The sequence below is a fragment of the Phoca vitulina genome, unplaced genomic scaffold (genome assembly GCF_004348235.1).
Source record: "Phoca vitulina isolate PV1807 unplaced genomic scaffold, GSC_HSeal_1.0 scaffold82, whole genome shotgun sequence".
Taxonomy (NCBI): Eukaryota; Metazoa; Chordata; class Mammalia; order Carnivora; family Phocidae; genus Phoca; species Phoca vitulina.
Genome location: NW_022589785.1, coordinates 2,653,025 through 2,674,232, shown reverse-complemented (window position 1 = coordinate 2,674,232; position 21,208 = coordinate 2,653,025). Strand labels below are relative to the sequence as shown.

Genomic DNA, 21,208 nt, shown 5'->3' with positions numbered 1-21,208 from the left:
TGCACTTGGAGGGTGGAGTTTTCTTCTCTTGTATCCTTGTGCATATGCACTTTGAGGGTGGAGTTTTCTTCTCTTATATCCTTGTGCAGACCCAAAGTCCCATGACTATCAATTTGGTTCTTCAAATGTTTGTTGAACGCCAGGTATTATGCTAGACTGTGAAGTTACAGAGATGAATAAGCTAACTCTTGGCTTCCAGAAACCCCAATCTAACCTGTCTCATGCCACGCTCCTTTTCTCTTCACCCATATCCTGTATCTTTTCCTATTGCTTTAAGTAGAAAATATATGAATCAACTCTTTTTGCTTTAGAACATATTTCCTTTGAAACTTTAGTACATTTTTTGGTATTCACTTTCATCCAAAAAAGCATACCACTGAAAAACAAATATGAAAACTAACATGATGAAAAATTTGATCATACTTGTAATTAGAAATTTTATCTATCAGTGTAACATATGTTTAATGTCAGTTTGGGTATTTTTATAGTAAGCTAATATTAAAAAATAACTTAGGATCTTAATTAAAATTTTGGTTTTCTTCAGGGAATGTATTGTGTTCCTTTTTTAGATTTTGGTGTAATGTCTTCTTTCTTTGGGGATTCCCAAAAAGGAATGTTATGTGCTTGCATACCCAAACAATTTTTGTGCCAAAGGAACAGTGACAAATGCAACACAAGGGAAATGACATTTTCAGGTTTTTTTAGTTAATATAATAAAAGAGGGGAAGGAAGGCACTAATTTAGTGCATTTAAGTTTTAAATAAATGTACAAAACAGATTAAATGAATATAAATGTATACTTTAAAATTACTTAATTTACTCAGTTTTATTGGTATTTAGCATCTATAATAACAGCCAGCAGTAACTGAATACTTGTTATGTGTCAGGCACAATTCTAAGCTCTTTAAATGTATGCTTATAACAGTCCCATGAGACAGATATCGTTATCCCCACTTTATAGATAAGGAAACAAGGGCAGAGAGAGTAACTTCCTTAAGGGAACATAACCGGCAGAGTCAGTATTCCAATATAGGTATAGGTAGTTCTAATCACTGTATTACCCTGGCATTGCTAAGTCCATTATTATTTAGGAGACAGAATCAGCAGCTGTTAGGAAGGTTATTGAAGTTTTTTTTTTAATTAAAAAAATTTTTTTGGGGGGTGGGGGCAGGAGGAGAGGGAGAGAGAGAATCTTAAGCAGGCTCCGATCTCACAACTCTGAGATCATGACCTGAGCCGAAACCAAGAGTCGGAGGCTTAACCGACTAAGCCACCCCGGCACCCCAGTTACTAAAGTTTAATTAGTTTGCTGTTGAGGGGCGCCTGGATGGCTCAGTGGTTAAGCATTCGACTTGGTTTGGGCTCAGGTCATGATCTCAGGGTCATGAGATGGAGCCCCGCCTGGGTTCCATGCTCAGCAGTGGTGGGGGGTGTGGGGGGCTGTTGCTTCTGTGTCGCCCCCCCCCCCACTCACTCTCTCTCTCTCAAATAAATAAATCTTTAAAGAAAAAATAAAGTTTGCTGTTGAGTTTGTCACCGAATAGCTGGCTGGGATTTTAGAGAGAAGAGCAGTATGTATTTAAAATATCTTACCAATCTCACCTTTTAACATTGCCACACAATTCTGAAGAGAATATTTATTATTTAAAATAAAACTGTCAGGAATTAACTCTGAGTGGATCTTGTATATAAATCATTGGCATTTAGGTAAAGATTATTAAATAAAAACTAGTGTAATTATAATTTCGGGAGTCTAATAAAGCTGGTCTTGTGGGGCTGCTGAATATGAGGGCCATAAGACAGGGAAAAGTGAATGATAACACTGAACTTTTGACTGGTTGGAAGAAATGGTGACAGCATTCACTTCTTTTGTTTATCATGGAGTCACAGGAGTAAAGGGGACTTAGGAAGGGCAGCGAGGGCCTGAATTTGAGGTGACTGTGAGATGGTGTGGTGCAATTTGGCAAAGCAGAGTGAGGAGGTACCAACAGAGACCTGGCGACCTAGGCTGTAGTCCTGCCCTTGCTGGTTGTTCAGTGGGTTGATCTTTGGCCAAGGTTCTTGATGTCTCTTGGCCTTAATTTCTACATCAAAAGACATTGAGGAGTTATATTGATGAGTGGTCTTCAAATTCTGCTCTAAAGAATCCTTCAGGGTGCCAGAGATTCTCTTAATGCTTGGGGAGAAGAGTACACCCTAGTCCAAGTTAACCTAAATAAGTACACTTTAATCACACAATCACATGTATTTGTAATTTGGTTTAAGCAAAGTTTGAAAACTGGTGGATTAGGTGATCTATAAGGCCTCTCCCAGCTCTAAAATTTTCTGTCTCTTGTTCTAAAATCCAAGTTTGGAATCATCCAACAGGGACAGAAGTTGAATTTGCTGGAGTGAGCAGAGGTACAGAGAGCTGAGATTGTGGGCCATTTATTCTTGAACGGTTAGAAGACATGCATTTGAGAAGGTCTCAGCCTGCATGAAGGCTGTCACTGTATCCTTCACAGCGACAGGGCTGTACTGATACTCCTTCCTGGGTGGTAGCAGAAGTTCTCAGTTGTTTCTTCATTTTCTAACGTATTTCCAGGACCCTTGGGGACTCCTTTCCACCCAGTTTAAAGATTTCTTGCTTAAATTGTTATCTGCTGGCCCCTGCAAATGAGCTGTCCTTTTCTTGGGCGTTCTTCCTTCTAAGAAATATCTCTTCTGCCTCTTGGGTATGCACTTGCACACATATGTGTTTTCTCTCTGTCTCTCTCTTCAAATTTCTCCATTATGTCCTGCCCAGCCAAAGCCAGATTTTATGATTCGGTGTACATACTGTCTTCAGAGGGTGATTGACTACATTCCAACCCCCTACAGAACAATGTTTTATAGCCTACTAAAAGTCAGGTTGGCTGGCAAGAGTAGAATAGAACAGTTTTGATTGCACTAAAACAGCATTATGGTAGAATATGTCTCCTAACTCAGGTCAAATTATTGCATAAGAAACTTGAGTGGATTATGTCATTAAAAACTGATTTGAGATTAGGTTATCTATCACTCCCCCAAATAAAACTGCAGATGTAGGTGAAACTGAGGATGGGAAATCAGTTTCCAAAAATCATCTTAACTGATTATTTCAAGTAAGTGAGGGAATTTACCCCCAGTTAAATTCAGCACCCTAAAAGGACTACCAAGACTCCAGGATTTTTACATGGTCATCATTTTGTGGCCAAAGAGCTATGTAGAAGGGAGGCAGTTCTTCGTAAAAATCGTCCTAGATGGTCAGCGTGGGGCTGCAGTGGAAGGTGTTCGGATGTGAAGGAGGGAGAGGAATCCTTACGTAACCTGCGGGAGTGGTTAGGGGGTAACATATCTTTCCTCTGACGTCCGGCATCAGCCTTAACCCCTTGCAGTCCTTCGCGAGAAGCCACACGCACTCCTCGTTGGCTGCCACTTGGCAGTTCCGGCGCATAGCACAGATGCCTGTTGTATTGCCTCAAGTTTACATGGAGCATCAAGTTTTAAAAAAAAATGGAATCATTATAAATTCTGGCAGTTTTTATGGTATAATTAAAATGTCTAACAGGATACCTCTGGGAAACTAAATGCAGTTTCACTATTTATAGAGCCAGCCGAGGTAGTGTTTCTTGCCAACTTTCATATCCTATGACCTATAAATTGCTCTTAATAGCTAATCTGTCATCTCAGCTTCTCATACAAGAAAGCTTGTTTCCTTATTAATCTGTTAATTTGCATCTGCAAAGGACATTTACAAATTCTTGGTTTGAAAACATTGCTGTATTAATGCTGGGCATTATAAATAATTTATCACCTGTGACAGCAACTCTTAGGTCTAGGTAATAGATCTTTCTGACGTTGTGTTATTCTTCCAACCCTAATATAATTTTGATAAAAATAATTATTATGAAAGCTTCTCTGGCCCCGCAGTATTAGAAAAGGCTGACAGATTGCTGTGGAGAAGCTCTAACAATCACTAACCGCTCTCTAAGCTCAGAGTAATAGATTCAAACCAATTCTTTCCACCATGGGATAGTATATAATAGAAAGAATTCAGATAGGCACAAATCACTCTTTTACCTTTTCAGAAACAACTGCGGAATAGTCCTCCAACCCTAGCTTTAGGCATTGGGACAAATTAGTTAGATTGATTATAAGAAAGCTGGCACCAATAATGGAGCATGAACAACACGAAAATGATTTAAGAATACTAAAGACCATATAATTACAACTTCCCTGTTTGTGGGGTATTTAAGTCTCTTTAGGTTGAGGCTGTGAGTTCACAATTCTTAGAGATCCCATTTCGGGAAGCTTCCTCCCTACCAAGAGCTTTAATATTTAAATTTTTTTTGTGTTTTGTTGATTTGTTGTTTTCTCTATTTTAATCCAAAAAGGATTTGTGGGAAGAGGACACAAAACATAAATGGGAAGAAATCAGAGTAATGAGAGCATTAGGGTTATATCATAAGGCTGAAGCCAGGGCGGAGTCTGCACATACTGTGGTATTCTATCTGCCTGTTAAAGGGAGGCTCTGCATCTCAAGCCATAAGCTTCCTGGTAATCCAACCAAAAAGGTAAATTTGACCACTTATAAGAATCACAATTTTTTTTTAAGCTAAACCCATAGCTGCTGCTTGGTAGAAGCATTAAAATCTGAAAGAAATTTTTCCATTGCTCCTTATAAAGATTAGGTGATACCATGGACAATGTCCTCAATAATACAGATAATAATTTCTTTTGATTATTTATGTCCAGTCGGTTTTGTGTGACTCAAGTAAGTAACTTTAGATGTTCATGACTATCATTTAACTTCTACACAGACTTACTCTCTCAGCTCAGTTGCTGGTTAAGGGTAGATTTTCAAGCTACAGTACACTCATTAAGTAGAGTGTGTCATTTCAGACTGTAGGGAGTGTACAGACTCCACAGAACATGATTCAGTCTTCTGTTTCTGTAGGTTTATATGGGGGTGGCTATTAATTCCCTCTAAATAGGCCTGCACTTTGGGTAAAGTATTACCAGGTAGACAGTTGTGTCTGGGTTATGGAAGCTTTTTTTTTTTTTTTTTTTAAGATTTATTTATTTATTTATTAGAGAGAGAGCATGAGACTGGGGAAGGGCAGAGGGAGAAGCAGACTCCCCGCTGAGCAGGGAGCCCGATGCGGGACTCGATCCCGGGACTCCAGGATCATGACCTGAGCTGAAGGCAGTCACTTAACCAACTGAGCCACCCAGGCGCCCTGGGTTATGGAAGCTTTTAAAGGAATAGCTAAGTACTGATTTTAGTACCTAATTCTTCTCAAATTTAGTTTTTCTATAAAAATGTCTAAAATTTCATCATCCATAAGCCTATGGTAATTGGTAAATGCCTAAAATTTAATCATCCAGAAACATGGTAATTTAAATAATTGAATGACTAGGTAGTGTTAACTATAACTATGATGACTGGAGCATGAAAATTAGTAATTTATGCTGAGTAGTGTGTTGATAAGGCTAGTCCAGGTTATGCTGCAATAACACTAAATCCCCAAAATCTCAGTGGCTTAAAACCACAAAGATTGGGGCGCCTGGGTGGCTCAGTTGGTTAAGCGACTGCCTTTGGCTCAGGTCATGATCCTGGAGTCCCTGGATCGAGTCCCGCATCGGGCTCCCTGCTCAGCAGGGAGTCTGCTTCTCCCTCTGACCCTCCCCCCTCTCATGTGCTCTCTCTCTCTCTCAAATAAATAAAAAATCTTTAAAAAAAAACAAAACCACAAAGATTTATTTCTCATGCCCACTGTATATTCATTACGGGTCAGCCGGGGCTCTGTGCCATATTGCCAAGATTGTCGCTTGAAGTTGAATTCTGGTGAAACAGTGTGCGGCAAAGAGAAGAGAGAAGTGGTGAAGCATGCCCTGGTTCCTCACACATCACCTGGATGTGATTACATTTATTGGCCAAAGAAGGTCACATTGCCACTCACACCTGACTTCATGCAGTCAGGAATGTGCAGTCTTACTTACTTGGAAGGAGAGAAGCTAGAATAGTCGTGAAGAGCCCCAGAGATGACATTAAATATCATTAGTGCTTAAAATAGATCTTATTGTATTCTAACTAGTCATTATTTTAGTTAGGCATTGTGTTGTTGTTGGTACTACTGATCTCCCTTCTTTTCTTTTTTTTTTTAATTTTTTTATTGTTATGTTAATCCCCATACATTACATCATTAGTTTTAGATGTAGTGTTCCATGATTCATTGTTTGTGCATAACACCCAGTGCTCCATGCAGAACGTGCCCTCCTCAATACCCATCACCAGGCTAACCCATCCTCCCACCCCCCTCCCCTCTAGAACCCTCAGTTTGTTTTTCGGAGTCCATCATCTCTCATGGTTCGTCTACCCCTCCGATTTCCCCCCCTTCATTCTTCCCCTCCTGCTACCTTCTTCTTCTTTTTTTTTTCTTAACATATATTGCATTATTTGTTTCAGAGGTACAGATCTGAGATTCAACAGTCTTGCACAATTCACAGCGCTTACCAGAGCACATACCCTCCCCAGTGTCCATCACCCAGTCACCCCATCCCTCCCACCCCACCCCCCACTCCAGCAACCCTCAGTTTGTTTCCTGAGATTAAGAATTCCTCTTATCAGTGAGGTCATATGATACATGTCTTTCTCTGTTTGACTTATTTCGCTCAGCATAATACCTTCCAGTTCCATCCACGTCGTTGCAAATGGCAAGATGTCATTCCTTTTGATGGCTGCATAATATTCCATTGTATATATATACCACATCTTCTTTATCCATTCATCTGTCAATGGACATCTTGGCTCTTTCCACAGTTTGGCTATTGTGGACATTGCTGCTATACACATCGGGGTGCATGTACCCTTTTGGATCCCTACTTTTGTATCTTTGGGGTAAATACCCAGTAGTGCAATTGCTGGATCATATGGTAGCTCTATTTTCAACTTTTTGAGGAACCTCCATACTGTTTTCCAGAGTGGCTGCACCAGCTTGCATTCCCACCAACAGTGTAGGAGGGTTCCCCTCTCTCCACATCCCCGCCAACATCTGTCATTTCCTGACTTGTTAATTTTAGCCATTCTGACTGGTGTGAGGTGGTATCTCATTGAGGTTTTGATTTGGATTTCCCTGATGCCAAGCAATATTGAGCACTTTTTCATGTGTCTGTTGGCCATTTGGATGTCTTCTTTGGAAAAATGTCTGTTCATGTCTTCTGCCCATTTCTTGATTGGATTCTTTGTTCTTTGGGTGTTGAGTTTGATGAGTTCTTTATAGATTTTGGATACTAGCCCTTTATCTGATATGTCATTTGCAAATATCTTCTCCCATTCTGTCGGTTGTCTTTTGGTTTTGTTGACTGTTTCCTTTGCTTTGCAAAAGCTTTTTATCTTGATGAAGTCCCAATAGTTCATTTTTGCCCTTGCTTCCCTTGCCTTTGGCGATGTTTCTAGGAAGAAGTTGCTGCGGCTGAGGTCGAAGAGGTTGCTGCCTGTGTTCTCCTTTAGGATTTTGATGGACTCCTGTCTCACATTGAGGTCTTTCAAGCATTTTGAGTCTATTTTTGTGTGTGGTGTAAGGAAATGGTCCAGTTTCATTGTTCTGCATGTGGCTATCCAATTTTCCCAACACCATTTGTTGAAGAGACTGTCTTTTTTCCATTGGACATTCTTTCCTGCTTTGTCAAAGATTAGTTGACCATAGAGTTGAGGGTCCATTTCTGGGCTCTCTATTCTGTTCCATTGATCTCTGTGTCTGTTTTTGTGCCAGTACCATACTGTCTTGATGATGACAGCTTTGTAATAGAGCTGGAAGTCCGGAATTGTGATGCCGCCAGCTTTGCTTTTCTTTTTCAACATTCCTCTGGCTATTCGGGGTCTTTTCTGGTTCCATACAAATTTGAGGATTATTTGTTCCATTTCTTTGAAAAAAGTGGATGGTATTTTGATGGGGATTGCATTGAATGTGTAGATTGCTCTAGGTAGCATGGACATCTTCACAATATTTGTTCTTCCAATCCATGAGCATGGAACGTTTTTCCATTTCTTTGTGTCTTCCTCAATTTCTTTCATGAGTATTTTATAGTTTCCTGAGTACAGATCCTTTGCCTCTTTGGTTAGATTTATTCCTAGGTATCTAAGGGTTTTGGGTGCAATTGTAAATGGGATCGACTCCTTAATTTCTCTTTCTTCTGACTTGTTGTTGGTGTATAGGAATGCCACTGACTTCTGTGCATTGATTTTATATCCTGCCACTTGACTGAATTCCTGTATGAGTTCTAGCAGTTTTGGGGTGGAGTCTTTGGGATTTTCCACATAAAGTATCATATCATCTGCAAAGAGTGAGAGTTTGACTTCTTCTTTGCCAATTTGGATGCCTTTGATTTCTTTTTGTTGTCTGATTGCTGTGGCTAGGACTTTCAATACTATGTTGAATAGCAGTGGTGATAGTGGACATCCCTGCCGCGTTCCTGACCTTAGGGGGAAAGCTCTCAGTTTTTCCCCATTGAGAATGATATTCGCTGTAGGTTTTTCATAGATGGCTTTTATGATATTGAGGTATGTTCCCTCTATGCCTATACTCTGAAGAGTTTTGATCAAGAAAGGATGCTGTACTTTGTCAAATGCTTTTTCTGCATCTATTGAGAGGATCATATGATTCTTGTTCTTTCTTTTGTTAATGTATTGTATCACGTTGATTGATTTGCGGATGTTGAACCAACCTTGCAGCCCAGGGATAAATCCCACTTGGTCGTGGTGAATAATCCTTTTAATGTACTGTTGGATCCTATTGGCTAGTATTTTGGTGAGAATTTTTGCATCCATGTTCATCAGGGATATTGGTTTGTAATTCTCCTTTTGGATGGGGTCTTTGTCTGGTTTTGGGATCAAGGTAATGCTGGCCTCATAAAATGAGTTTGGAAGTTTTCGTTCCATTTCTATTTTTTGGAACAGTTTCAGAAGAATAGGTATTAATTCTTCTTTATTTTTTATTTTATTTTATTTTTTTTTGGTGACTTTTATTATTATTTGATAATTTATTATGTTTCTTCCACTAATATAATTTTCATAAAGCCTGGTTTAATTCTTCTTTAAATGTTTGGTAGAATTCCCCTGGGAAGCCATCTGGCCCTGGGCTTTTGTTTGTTGGGAGATTTTTGATGACTGCTTCAATTTCCTTAGTGGTTATAGGTCTGTTCAGGTTTTCTATTTCTTCCTGGCTCAGTTTTGGTAGTTGATACATCTCTAGGAATGCATCCATTTCTTCCAGGTTATCTAATTTGCTGGCATAGAGTTGCTCATAATATGTTCTTACAATTGTTTGTATTTCTTTGGTGTTGGTTGTGATCTCTCCTCTTTCATTCATGATTTTGTTGATTTGGGTCATTTCTCTTTTCTTTTTGATAAGTCCGGCCAGGGGTTTATCAATCTTGTTAATTCTTTCAAAGAACCAGTTCCTTGTTTCGTTGATCTGTTCTACTGTTCTTTTAGTTTCTATTTCATTGATTTCTGCTCTGATCTTTATTATTTCTCTTCTCCTGCTGGGTTTTGGCTTTATTTGCTGTTCTTTCTCCAGCTGCTTTAGGTGTAGGGTTAGGTTGTGTACTTGAGACCCTTCTTGTTTCTTGAGAAAGGCTTGTATTGCTATATACTTTCCTCTTAGGACTGCCTTTGCTGCATCCCAAAGATTTTGAATAGTTGTGTTTTCATTTTCATTTGTTTCCATGAATTTTTTAAATTCTTCTTTAATTTCCTGGTTGACCCATTCATTCTTCAGTAGGATGCTCTTTAGCCTCCATGTGTTTGAGTTCTTTCTGACTTTCCTCTTGTGATTGAGTTCTAGTTTCAAAGCATTGTGGTCTGAAAATAGGCAGGGAATGATCCCAGTCTTCTGGTACTGGTTGAGACCTGATTTATGACCTAGGATGTGATCGATTCTGGAGAATGTTCCATGGGCACTAGAGAAGAATGTGTATTCCGTTGCTTTGGGATGGAATGTTCTGAATATGTGTGAAGTCCATTTGGTCCAGTGTGTCATTTAAAGTCTTTATTTCCTTGTTGATCTTTTGCTTAGACGATCTGTCCATTTCAGTGAGGGGGGTGTTAAAGTCCCCCACTATTATTGTATTGTTGTCGATGTGTTTCTTTGCTTTTGTTATTAATTGCCTTATATAATTGGCTGCTCCCATGTTAGGGGCATAGATATTTACAATTGTTAGATCTTCTTGTTGGATAGACCCTTTAAGTAGGATATAGTGTCCTTCCTCATCTCTTATTACAGTCTTTGGTTTAAAATCTAATTTGTCTGATATAAGGATTGCCACCCCAGCTTTCTTTTGGTGTCCATTAGCATGGTAAATGGTTTTCCACCCCCTCACTTTAAATCTGGGGGTGTCTTTGGTTCTAAAATGAGTCTCTTGCAGACAGCATATCGGTGGGTCTTGTTTTTTAATCCAATCTGATAGCCTGTGTCTTTTGATTGGGGCATTTAATCCATTTACATTCAGGGTAACTATTGAAAGATAGGAATTTAGTGCCATTGTATTGCCTGTAAGGTGACTGTTACTGTATATTGTCTGTGTTCCTTTCTGGTCTATGTTGCTTTTAGGGTCTCTCTTTGCTTAGAGGACCCCTTTCAAGATTTCTTGTAGGGCTGGTTTCGTGTTTGCAAATTCCTTTAGTTTTTGTTTGTCCTGGAAGCTTTTTATCTCTCCTTCAATTTTCAATGACAGCCTAGCTGGAGATAGTATTCTTGGCTGCATATTTTTCTCATTTAGTGCTCTGAATATGTCCTGCCAGTCCTTTCTGGCCTGCCAGGTCTCTGTGGATAGGTCTGTTGCCAATCTAATGTTTCTACCATTGTAGGTTACATATCTCTTCTCCCGAGCTGCTTTCAGGATTTTCTCTTTGTCTCTGAGACTCGTAAGTTTTACTATTAGATGTCGGGGTGTTGACCTATTTTTATTGATTTTGAGAGGGGTTCTCTGTGCTTCCTGGATTTTGATGCCTGTTTCCTTCCCCACATTAGGGAAGTTCTCTGCTATAATTTGCTCCATTATACCTTCTGCCCCTCTCTCTCTTTCTTCTTCTTCTGGGATCCCAATTATTCTAATGTTGTTTCGTCTTATGGTATCACTTATCTCTCGAATTCTGCCCTCATGATGATCTCCCTTCTTTTCATCTATTTCATGGAAATACATACAAGTACAGATCTGATCCTGTCAGCCCCCTGCTTAAACCTGTGACCCTTATTGCCCCCTGGGCAGCTGTAACTCCCTCAACAGAGGCTAAACTCTGTGTAGTCAAATGAGCAGGAGAGCTGGGGTCTGACGTATGTGGATGTGAACCTGGCTTTGCGTGTACTTTCAGACATGGCACTTTATCACTTGGAGTCTAGTTTTATCTCACAAATGTATATAAAAATAATAACACACGTAAAGTATTGTTATAGGGATCAAATGAAACAACAAACATGGAAAATGCTTTAGATTTTACAAATTGATGGACAAGCAGAACTTATCCAAACCTACCTTTCAGACTCCCTCTAGCCACTACCCCTGTTCCCAGGTCTGAATGGCTTCTCATCATCCTTCATGCTTTGCTCATGCTGTTCCCATTTCCAAGAATTACCGACTCCTCAAATGAGGAAAACTCCAATTTATTTATTTTTTTAATTGATAGACTGCATTTTTTAAGAGCAGGTTTAGATTTACAGAAAATTGAGCAGATAGTACAGAGAGATGCCACACGCCCTCTTTCCTTCTCCACTTAGTTTCCCTCACTATTAACATTTTGTGTTAGTGTGATACATTTGTTACAATTGACAAACCAATATTGATATACTGTTATTAGCTGAAATTCATAGTTTACATAGTTTACATTAGGGTTCACTGTCATGTGCAACCCATGGGTTTTGACAAATGCATGATGTCATGTGTCCACCATTTAGGTATCATGCAGAATAGTTTCACTGTCCTAAGAATCCCCTGTACTCCACTTATTTACCCTTTCCCTGCAACCACTGACTTTTTTGCTTTCTCTGTAGTTTTACCTTTTACAAAATGACAATAGTTGGGATCATACATTATGTAGCTTTTTCAGACTGGCTTCTTTCATTGGCAATGTACAATTAAGCATTTCTGTATGTCTCTTTGTGGCTCCATCATTTCTTTTCAGCACTGAATAATATTCCACTGTAAGAATGTATCAGGGTTTAGGCATTCACCTATTGGAAGACATCTTGGTTGCTTCCAGTTTTAGCAATTATGAATTCATGTGCAGGTTTTTGTGTAGACATAGGTTTTAATTTCATTAGGGTAAATACATGGGAGCATGATTGCTGAATCATATGATAAGAATATGTTTAGTTTTGTAGGAAACTGCCCATCTGTCTTCCAAAGTGGTTGTCCCTGTGTGTATCCCCACCAACAAAGAAATGAGAGTTTCTGTTGCTCCACATCCTCACCAGCATTTGGTGTTGTCAGTTTTTTGGATTTTAGTTATTCTAATAGGTGTATAGTGCTATCTCATTGTTTTAATTTTCAATTCCCTGATGACATATGATGTGAAGCATCTTTTCATATGCTTATTTACCATCAGCATATTTTCTCTGGTAAGGTGTCTGCTCACATCTTTTGCCCATTTTAAAATTGGGCTGGGGAACCTGGGTGGCTCAGTCAGTTAAGCGTCTGCCTTCAGCTAAGGTCATGATCCCAGGGTCCTGGGATCGAGCCCCATATCGGGCTCCCTGCTCTGCGGGATGCCTGCTTCTCCCTCTCCCACTCCCCCTGCTTGTGTTCCCTCTCTGTCTCTTTCTCTCTGTCAAATAAATAAATACAATCTTTAAAAAAAATTTAAAAAATAAAATTAGGGTTTTTTTTTTATTGTTGAGCTTTAAGGTTTTTTTTTTTTCATGTTTTAGATACAAGTTTTTTTATCAGATATGTGTTTTGCAAATATTTTCTCCCAGCCTATGGCTTGTCTTTTCATTCTTTTAATAGTGTCTTTAGCAGAGCAGTTTTTAATTTAAATAAAGTCCAACTTACCAGTTTTTTTATGGGTCATGCCTTTAGTCTTATATCTAAAAACTCATTGCCAAGTGCTACGTCCCATAGATTTTCTCTTCTGTTATCTTCTAGGAGTTTTATAGTTCTGTGTTTTACATTTAGGTCTGTGATGTATTTCAAGTCAACTTGTGTGAAAGATGTAAAGTCTGAGTCTAGATTCACTTTTTTGCATGTGGATGTCCAGTTGTTCCAGCACCCTTTATTGAAAAGACTGTCCTTTCTGCATTGAATTACCTTTGCTTCTTTGTCAAAAATTAGTTGGCTATGTTTGTGTCAGTCTAGAGATTTTTCATGAATGAATGAACAAATGAACAAACCAACAAACCAACTAACAGACCCAAAACACTCCAATGTCCGTGTAAGCTTTGACCACTTGAAGTCAAGTGCTTTTCCCAACATTAGGTGTTGCATATTCCAATAATTCTAGACTGCTCCTGGGTAAAGGGTGAATTTTCTTACACCTACATTTGCAGAAGAATACTATGAGTAATATGCTTCAGTATAGGAAGATAATTACATATCCTACCATCAATGGGGCAAGCCTTTTGTATTGTCTTTTTAGTTCTGGTGACAACCTCTTGTTCTATTTTCTGGTCATTTTCTTTTTTAAAAAAAGATTTTATTTATTTATTTGTCAGAGAGAGAGAGCACAAGCATGGGGAGTAGCAAGCAGAGGGAGAAGCAGACCCTCTGCTGAGCAGGAAGTTGGATGCAGGGCTCCATCCCAGGACCGTGGGATCATGACCTGAGCCGGAGGCAGACGCTTAACCGACTAAGCCACCCAGGCATCCCTTCTGGTCATTTTCTACATCTTTAAAATTTTTATTTAGTACTCACCACACTGGAAGGTATTAATAGTCCCATTTTATAGATGAGGAAACTGAGGCTCAAAGACGTCACATAACTTGTGCAGTATCACAGTTTGTCATTGAACCTCTGCATGCCTGATTTGAGATTCTGTCCCTGTTCTTCTACATCCCTCTGCCTCTTGGGTTGTAAGTGGTGAACCCAGGACCTTGGGTTTGTGGGCACTGAACTGGCAGGGAATACAAGGTGCATGTGGATTTAGAAGAAAAACCATACTTCTGGTACTAGCTGGTATATTTCCCTTTTAAAAAAACTATCCGCAATTAGTCAACCAGCAGTTATATTGAATATTCTCTGCATGTGGAGTTAATCCCCCCACAAAATATACCCTTATGAAAAATACATACAGTGGGGGGAGGGAACATGCTAGATGTGAAGGAAAACATGTTTATATCTTTAATCATTAATGGTAGTGTTATCAATGTGGTTATAGTTTGGGTAATTTAAACTTTCTCTATTTTATGTCTCAAACTAAAAGTCCTTAAAGGTGATTTGGAAAGGTATGGGCAAATTTCCTTCTTTAGTTGCATGAAGCTGACTTGTCAGATGCATTCTTCTGCAAAGATTCAGGTCACAGAGCAAAGGGTGATGACTCCTGTGTGCTAAGTCTGCAGCTGGATATCATGCTTTGGCAAGAACCGGAGTAATTTATATCCTGTAAAAAGAGAAAAGTATTGTCTTATCCCAACCAGATAGTTTGTTAGCATAACTGTTCGTGTGTGCGTTTTAGTATTCAAATACAGATGTTCCAAAATGTTTCCACTGTGGGAAGCAGCTGCTGCTATTCTAGCACAAAAATCTCAAAGAGATTAATATACAAAGGCAGCAGTGAACCTTAGTGGCAAATGTAGCATCTGCTTGAGGTGGGGCCTGTGATTCCCCATAGATAGTGGGTCTTCAGATTCTCGTTAACAGCCTGAAACCATGTTTCAGATCTAAGCTTATTCTACAGGAACAGGAACAAAGACAAGTGATTAATTTGTAATTCACTTAGCTGATAAATATCATCACATGTTATTTGCCCAAGGGCTGTAAAACACTGGACTTCATTTCCTGTGGCAGCTGATAGGAATATAGTCGTTTGGTCATAGTGACTGATGGGTTCAGTTGCCATTACTAGCTTCTGCTAGGTAACAGAGCTTAGCCCAGCCAGCTTGCAGTCATAAGACATCCATCCACACCTCAGAGATGCAATTCCTGAGAACCTGATGGTTTATGCAGGACACGCAGATGCACTGCTTCATCTGATCCCATCCTCGCCCTGGGAAGTGTGTGTGCTGTCTTTATCAGTACAATTTACATATAAAGGAAACACGGGTGAAGAAGTGGAGTGACTTATCAGGGCTATACAGCCAAGGCTTCTGACTCTAAATCCTGTTCCATTCTTATATTACATCTCTAATGTAGAGCTGCCTCTCTAACTTCAGAGGCTATGATGTGTGCTTCATAAATTCTGTTGTCTAGAGATGCTGGTTTCCAGGACACCTGCCATGAAGAGTCGCAGTGAGACAGCACTGTCTAGTAACTGGAGGGTGCTAGGGAACAGCGAATACAGTAGTCCTTCCCTCTTTTTTCCCACACCCCAGAGGGGAAATGCCCCAGCACTCCCTTTCCTTATGTTCAGAGAACTGCAGCAATTGAGTTCCTGTGTCTCCCTGGCATTTAGAGAAATGAAGAACCGAAGCAGAAGATCCCATGGCTGTCGTTTGGAGTTGCCATAAACCAGAAGTCCCTAAGAACAGTGACGCCTGGGGTGCTGTGCCTGCCCTAGGCCTTATAAATCCATCCCCTGCAGTGTTCAAGGGCTCATTGCCTCCAACCAGATCCACGGTTTGAAATTATCTAGTGAATTATTTATGGTTTATACATTTGACAGAGGCTCATGGCTGGAGTTTGAAAACACTCAATTCCTGGTGCACTACTGGGACCTAGAAATGTCTGTCTGGAAAAGCAAGGCACAGGGAAGTTAAGTTTCTAAAGGCCCCAGAGCGGGTAAAGGGCAGTGCAGTATTGAATCAAGTGTGTCTGATTCTAAGTTAACGCTAGCTCCGTGGTGAGAGATCTGTGTGCAACAAAGATTTGTGGGTGGGGTTTGTGTCCTGCTACTTAGCCAGGCGTGGGTGGAGAACCCCAGAGAGGAAGGTGGGAGGGCCAGTTATAGAAGTAGGGGAAAGAGGCGGGTTCTCTGGGAAAAGGAGATTGTTGGGGAGGGGGAGGGGAATTGTGAGCCGGAGAAAGGCTTGTGTACGATGTGCTGATGTGCAGTTCTAACCTCTGGTCCCAGAGAGGCTCCTGAAGTGGGAACCGGAGACCAGTACACGTCCAAGTGGCGTGCTCTTTGATGACATCATTGTTGCTTCTGCCACAGTCACACTGATGCAGCACTCTGGCTTTTATGGACTCGTTTCTGCTCTTCTCTACTCAGAAAAAACAAAAAAGTAAATTTCTAAGTATTTATTTCTTTTCTGTCGTCCTAAATCTTTTTGTTGAAACGTCTGTGAAATGATAGAAGCAACTTAAGGGGCGCCTGTGTGGTTCAGTCAGTTAAGCGTCAGACTCTTGATCACGGCTCAAGTCTCGATCTCAGGGTCGTGAGTTCAAGCCCTGCACTGGGCTCCATGCTGGGCATGAAGCCTACTTTTCAAAAGGGGGTGGGCAGGGCACCTGGGTGGCTCATTCGGTTAAGCAGCTGCCTTCAGTTCACGTTATGATCTCGGGGCCTGGGATCAAGCCTCGAGTTGGGCTCCCCGCTCAGCGGGGAGCCTGCTTCTCCCCCCCACCCCTCCCCCACTTGTGTGCGCTCTCTCTCTCAAATTAATAAATAAAATCTTTCAAAAAAATGCAAATTAAAATGATATGGAGCCCTTTGCAAATACACAAGTTGCAAAACATCATAAAGATGGTCAGTGTTTCAGTTATTTTGATCAAGAACTGCTATTTCGCAGGCAAAGAAATAGGGTAGTAAATCACTCACATCTATAAAATATTAATAAAAGTGTTCTGAAGTGCACAGACATAGAACACATCTCATAAAGAAATGCCCTTACCCCAGGTGGGACAGCCTTCCCTCATTGTTATTCCCCAGCCTGGAGGCCCTTGTGAAAATCACTTGCCTACCTGTGACAGAGCACACCCTTTGTTCTGCCAGGATCACATGCTCATGTTGGGAAGAGGGATCATCGTGAAGAAAAGGGGATACATGGCTAGAGCTGTAGGCGCAGTGTGAAGGTTGGAAAGGGTAGGGAAGCCTGCAACTTGTAGAATCAAAAGGTGGGTGGGGGATGGGTTAAACAGGTGATGGAGACTTGTGATGAGCACCTGCTGTTGTATGGAAGTGTAGAATCACTAAATTCTACACCTGAAACTAATATTACACTGTATGTTAACTAACTGGAATTTGAATAAAAACTTAATTAACAAAACAAAACACAAAAGGAGGTTAGAAAAAGCCGAGCGTAGCGTCCCTTTTATGTCTCTGCAAAGGAGTTAGAAACTAGACTAGAATCTAAGACTAAATGCACTTGTGGAAGATTCCAGAACCCATGTAAGTCTTTTGTTAATTTTGGTGTCCCTGTTTGATTCACTATACCAACATACAGTCCTTTTCATTAAAACCTTTACGACAAAAAGGGCTCACATACTTTTCTTTACATAAGAACTGTATGCATGGCAAGCATTGTGAGGGGACTAGGAAGACAGTACTTCTCTCTGCACAGAGGCCAGGGTCAGAAGAGCCTCTAGGCAAGAGGAGTAAGGCTGGAAGAGCCTGGGTGGCTCAGTCAGTTAAACATCTACCTTCTGCTCAGGTCATGAGCCCCACATTGGGCTCCCTGCTCAGTGGGGAGTCTGCTTCCCTCTCCGCCCCTCCCGCTGCTTGTGTGTGTGCACACTCTCTCTCTCAAGTAAATAAAATCTTAAAAAAAAAAAAAAAAAAGGCTGAAGAGCCAAATGGGCCTGAAAACAGGTGGTGAGGCCCAGTGGGATCACCCCATTCAGAAGAGGTGTAGATTGGAACCAACCATTATTTTCCTCTGGGGTTTATCCAAATCTAAACTCTCCACTGTAATCAGCACTGATGAAGTCACATTGAGGGAACACAGATAAGAGAACAGGACCCAGCAGTCACAAAACTGACCCAGTCAGCGTCCTGAGTCACAAAATTATCAATCATCATTCTAAACATCTCCCTTACCATTAATCTATCCATTTACTTTGGGAGAAAACACGCCTAGAGAAATGCCCCGGAGTGCAAAGACCGAACGTGGATTTCTCATGAATTTCCTATGCTCTGTTATATGTAGTAATTAATTCTGGTTTTCTTCAACATTTTCTTATACTACAGAGGTTAATGGCTATTAACGGAGATATAGCATGATACTAGAAATGTCAACAAGTCTTTAAACTAAAATGAAGGTTATATGGAACACAGCCTATTTCTACGAGATTAGGTATTGAAAGTTACTGATTAAATTACCATTGTCTTTTTATTAGGAACTTGCTGTTTGGATGGGCTCTTTTTCCGTTCTGCACAGGTCTGCGAACCACTGATAGAAACACCATTAGGCGCTGAGTTGGATGGTTACAGGCAAAGCCAAAGCCATTTTCTGATGCGCTTTCGTTTCTCTGCCTTATCCTTTCTCCCCAGGCAGCTTCATCAGCCCTGAGCAGTCTGGGCCATGTGTACACAGCCATTGGAGACTACCCCAATGCACTGGCCAGTCACAAACAGTGTGTTCTTCTTGCCAAGCAATCCAAAGACGAGCTTTCTGAGGCACGAGAACTGGGCAACATGGGAGCTGTGTACATTGCCATGGGTGACTTTGAGAATGCTGTGCAGTGCCACGAGCAGCATCTGAAGATAGCCAAGGGTCTGGGGAACAAGCGAGAAGAGGCCCGGGCCTACAGCAACCTGGGCAGTGCCTATCACTACAGGAGGAACTTTGACAAGGCTATGTCTTACCACAACTACGTGCTGGAGCTGGCGCAGGAGCTAACAGAGAAGGCCATTGAGATGCGGGCCTACGCTGGCCTGGGCCACGCTGCCAGGTGCATGCAGGATCTGGAGCGGGCTAAACAGTACCACGAGCAGCAGCTGGGCATCGCTGAGGGTCTCAAGGACCGGGCCGCGGAGGGACGAGCATCCTCCAACCTGGGTAAGGACAGGATGGCTTACAAGACTCAGGGTCAGTGCCCTGGGCCAGAAATAGCCGAGGGAGCCCACTGTCTTTTACAGGAATCTGTGTGTTTGTATTCAAAAGCATCTCTGCATTGTGTGTGTTGTATGTTTCCTTCAGACAGATTTCCTTGGAGCCTGCTTGCTCTAAATCACATGATCCTTCTGCCATCACAGTGCTGCAAGGATTAGGATTCTGAACTACTGGAAAAACAGAACACCCCAACCTTGTAATCTGTTTAGAGAGAAGAGCAACCAGATTTATCTAATTAGAGAGAAAGGGAATGAAATGAGGATATAAAAGCTATGTTTGGTGTAAATGAAAGAGAAGCTGCTAGGAAGTCATCAATGGAAGGGAATTTGAGAAGAATTTTGTTTAAAGGGATTTCTTTACTTGGTGACTTGAATGCCACAGGAAGTGTACTTTTTCCTCAAAAGTATGTGTATTCACAAATGACACTGCTAGTTTTGGTATAAAGGCAAAATTCCTTTTTGGAAGATCTATTTAAATAAGCTAGATTTGCAGTCACTGTTTGATAGTACTTGGTTACAATGAAGACATTTATAAATTTGGGGGAATTTATAGGTAATGGTAAGAGATGATAAGTATTGGTCACTGGCTACTTTTTAGAAGATGTTGTTAATCTTGATTCTACTTGAACAGATGTGGGTACACAATGGAAGGAACAGATGTGTTTGGAAGTAGAAGCGGAACTCATCCCTGAGCCCCATTGTTTGTTCTGTGTCCACATGGACTCAGGACAGGGAGAGGATAAGGAGAAGGTAACCTCATTGGTATTAGTGTATGCTTCTTGGATATTAGTAGCAGCAGAATGTATAACTCAGCTCCCTTCTCTTATGTGACCTACAAAACTGAGGCACCCCCTTCTCCATTTATATAATTTTAGCACTACTCCTCCCTCCCCTCTACCCTCTGCTTATTGTAACCAGATGTTTCATGAATACAGTTGTTAGAAAAAGTCTGGCAAATCCCTGGAGATATCTCTGAAGATGGTATTGAGATCAGAATGACAGTCTAGAGAGTCTGATAAGAACCATAGAAATAAGCTCTTGGCATTATATATTCATTCAATAAATTACAAGTATTTATTGAATCATTACTATGTGCTGAATCCTGGAATAGTTGTCCTAAGGGATAGAGATTTAAGAAAAAAAATCCTTGCCCTCAAAGAGCTTATAATTTAGTTGGGAAAATGAGACTTAATACATAGGACAATAGTGGCCTCCCTGCAAGACAGTATTAGTGATGTGGTGTTGCCATGAAATTCCAAGAAGAGAGACCCTGAGAGCTGGGACTAGCCTGGAAAGCTTCTTGGAGGAGGCTAGACCCATTTAGACCTTGAAGAATAGGTGAGATTTGGCCAGGAATGAGATGGCATTGATGGGGAGGGATATGTGAAAGAATGGGTTGGTGTATCTGAGGGATGGTGGCGTGAGTACCCTTCAGGACTGTGCTAGAAGATGGCAAATTAGTATGAAAACCAGGCAAGAGATATGCTAGCAGAAACTCCTGAAGGTTTTGAAATATAGGAGTAAGAAGATCGATCGGATATTTAAGGAAGACAAGGCAAACAGTGGCACATAGGATAGATCGGAGGGCTTGGAACCTGGGAAGAAGACCATGCATATTGGACCGTTCAGATTTTCTTTATCATCTTGTGTCAGTTTTGATAAGTTGCATTTTCCGGAGACTTTGCTCATTTCATCTAAGTGTTGAATTTAGTGGCATAAAGTTATTTATAGTATTTTCTTATTTTCCTTTTAATGCTTATAGGATATCTAGTGACATCTTTCAATTTTGTTATTGGTAGTTTGTATTTTGTACCTGCAAACCACCCCACCCCCTGTTTCTGGATCATTCTACATAGAGATTTATCAGTTTTCTTGATCTTTTTAAAGACCAATTTTTGCTTTTGTTAATTTTTTTTTAATTGCTTGTCTCATTTCTATTTCACTTATTTCCAGTCTCATTTTTATCATTTTCTTCTTGCTACTTACTTTGGGTTCTCTTACTAGCTTCTCAAAGTCAAATCTCAGGTCATTAATTTTAGACCTTTCTTCTTTCTTTTTTTTTTT

The 21,208-nt window shown here is 40.6% G+C and overlaps 1 protein-coding gene across 1 annotated transcript in view; it reads left to right on the top strand.

The window, feature by feature from the left end:
• The window catches only part of TTC28 (tetratricopeptide repeat domain 28), a 614,295-nt gene that overhangs the window by 425,067 nt on the left and 168,020 nt on the right, over positions 1–21,208 (top strand). Inside the window, 1 exon segment of the mRNA XM_032394986.1 lies at positions 18,584–19,091. Coding sequence (XP_032250877.1) covers positions 18,584–19,091 — 508 coding nt within the window.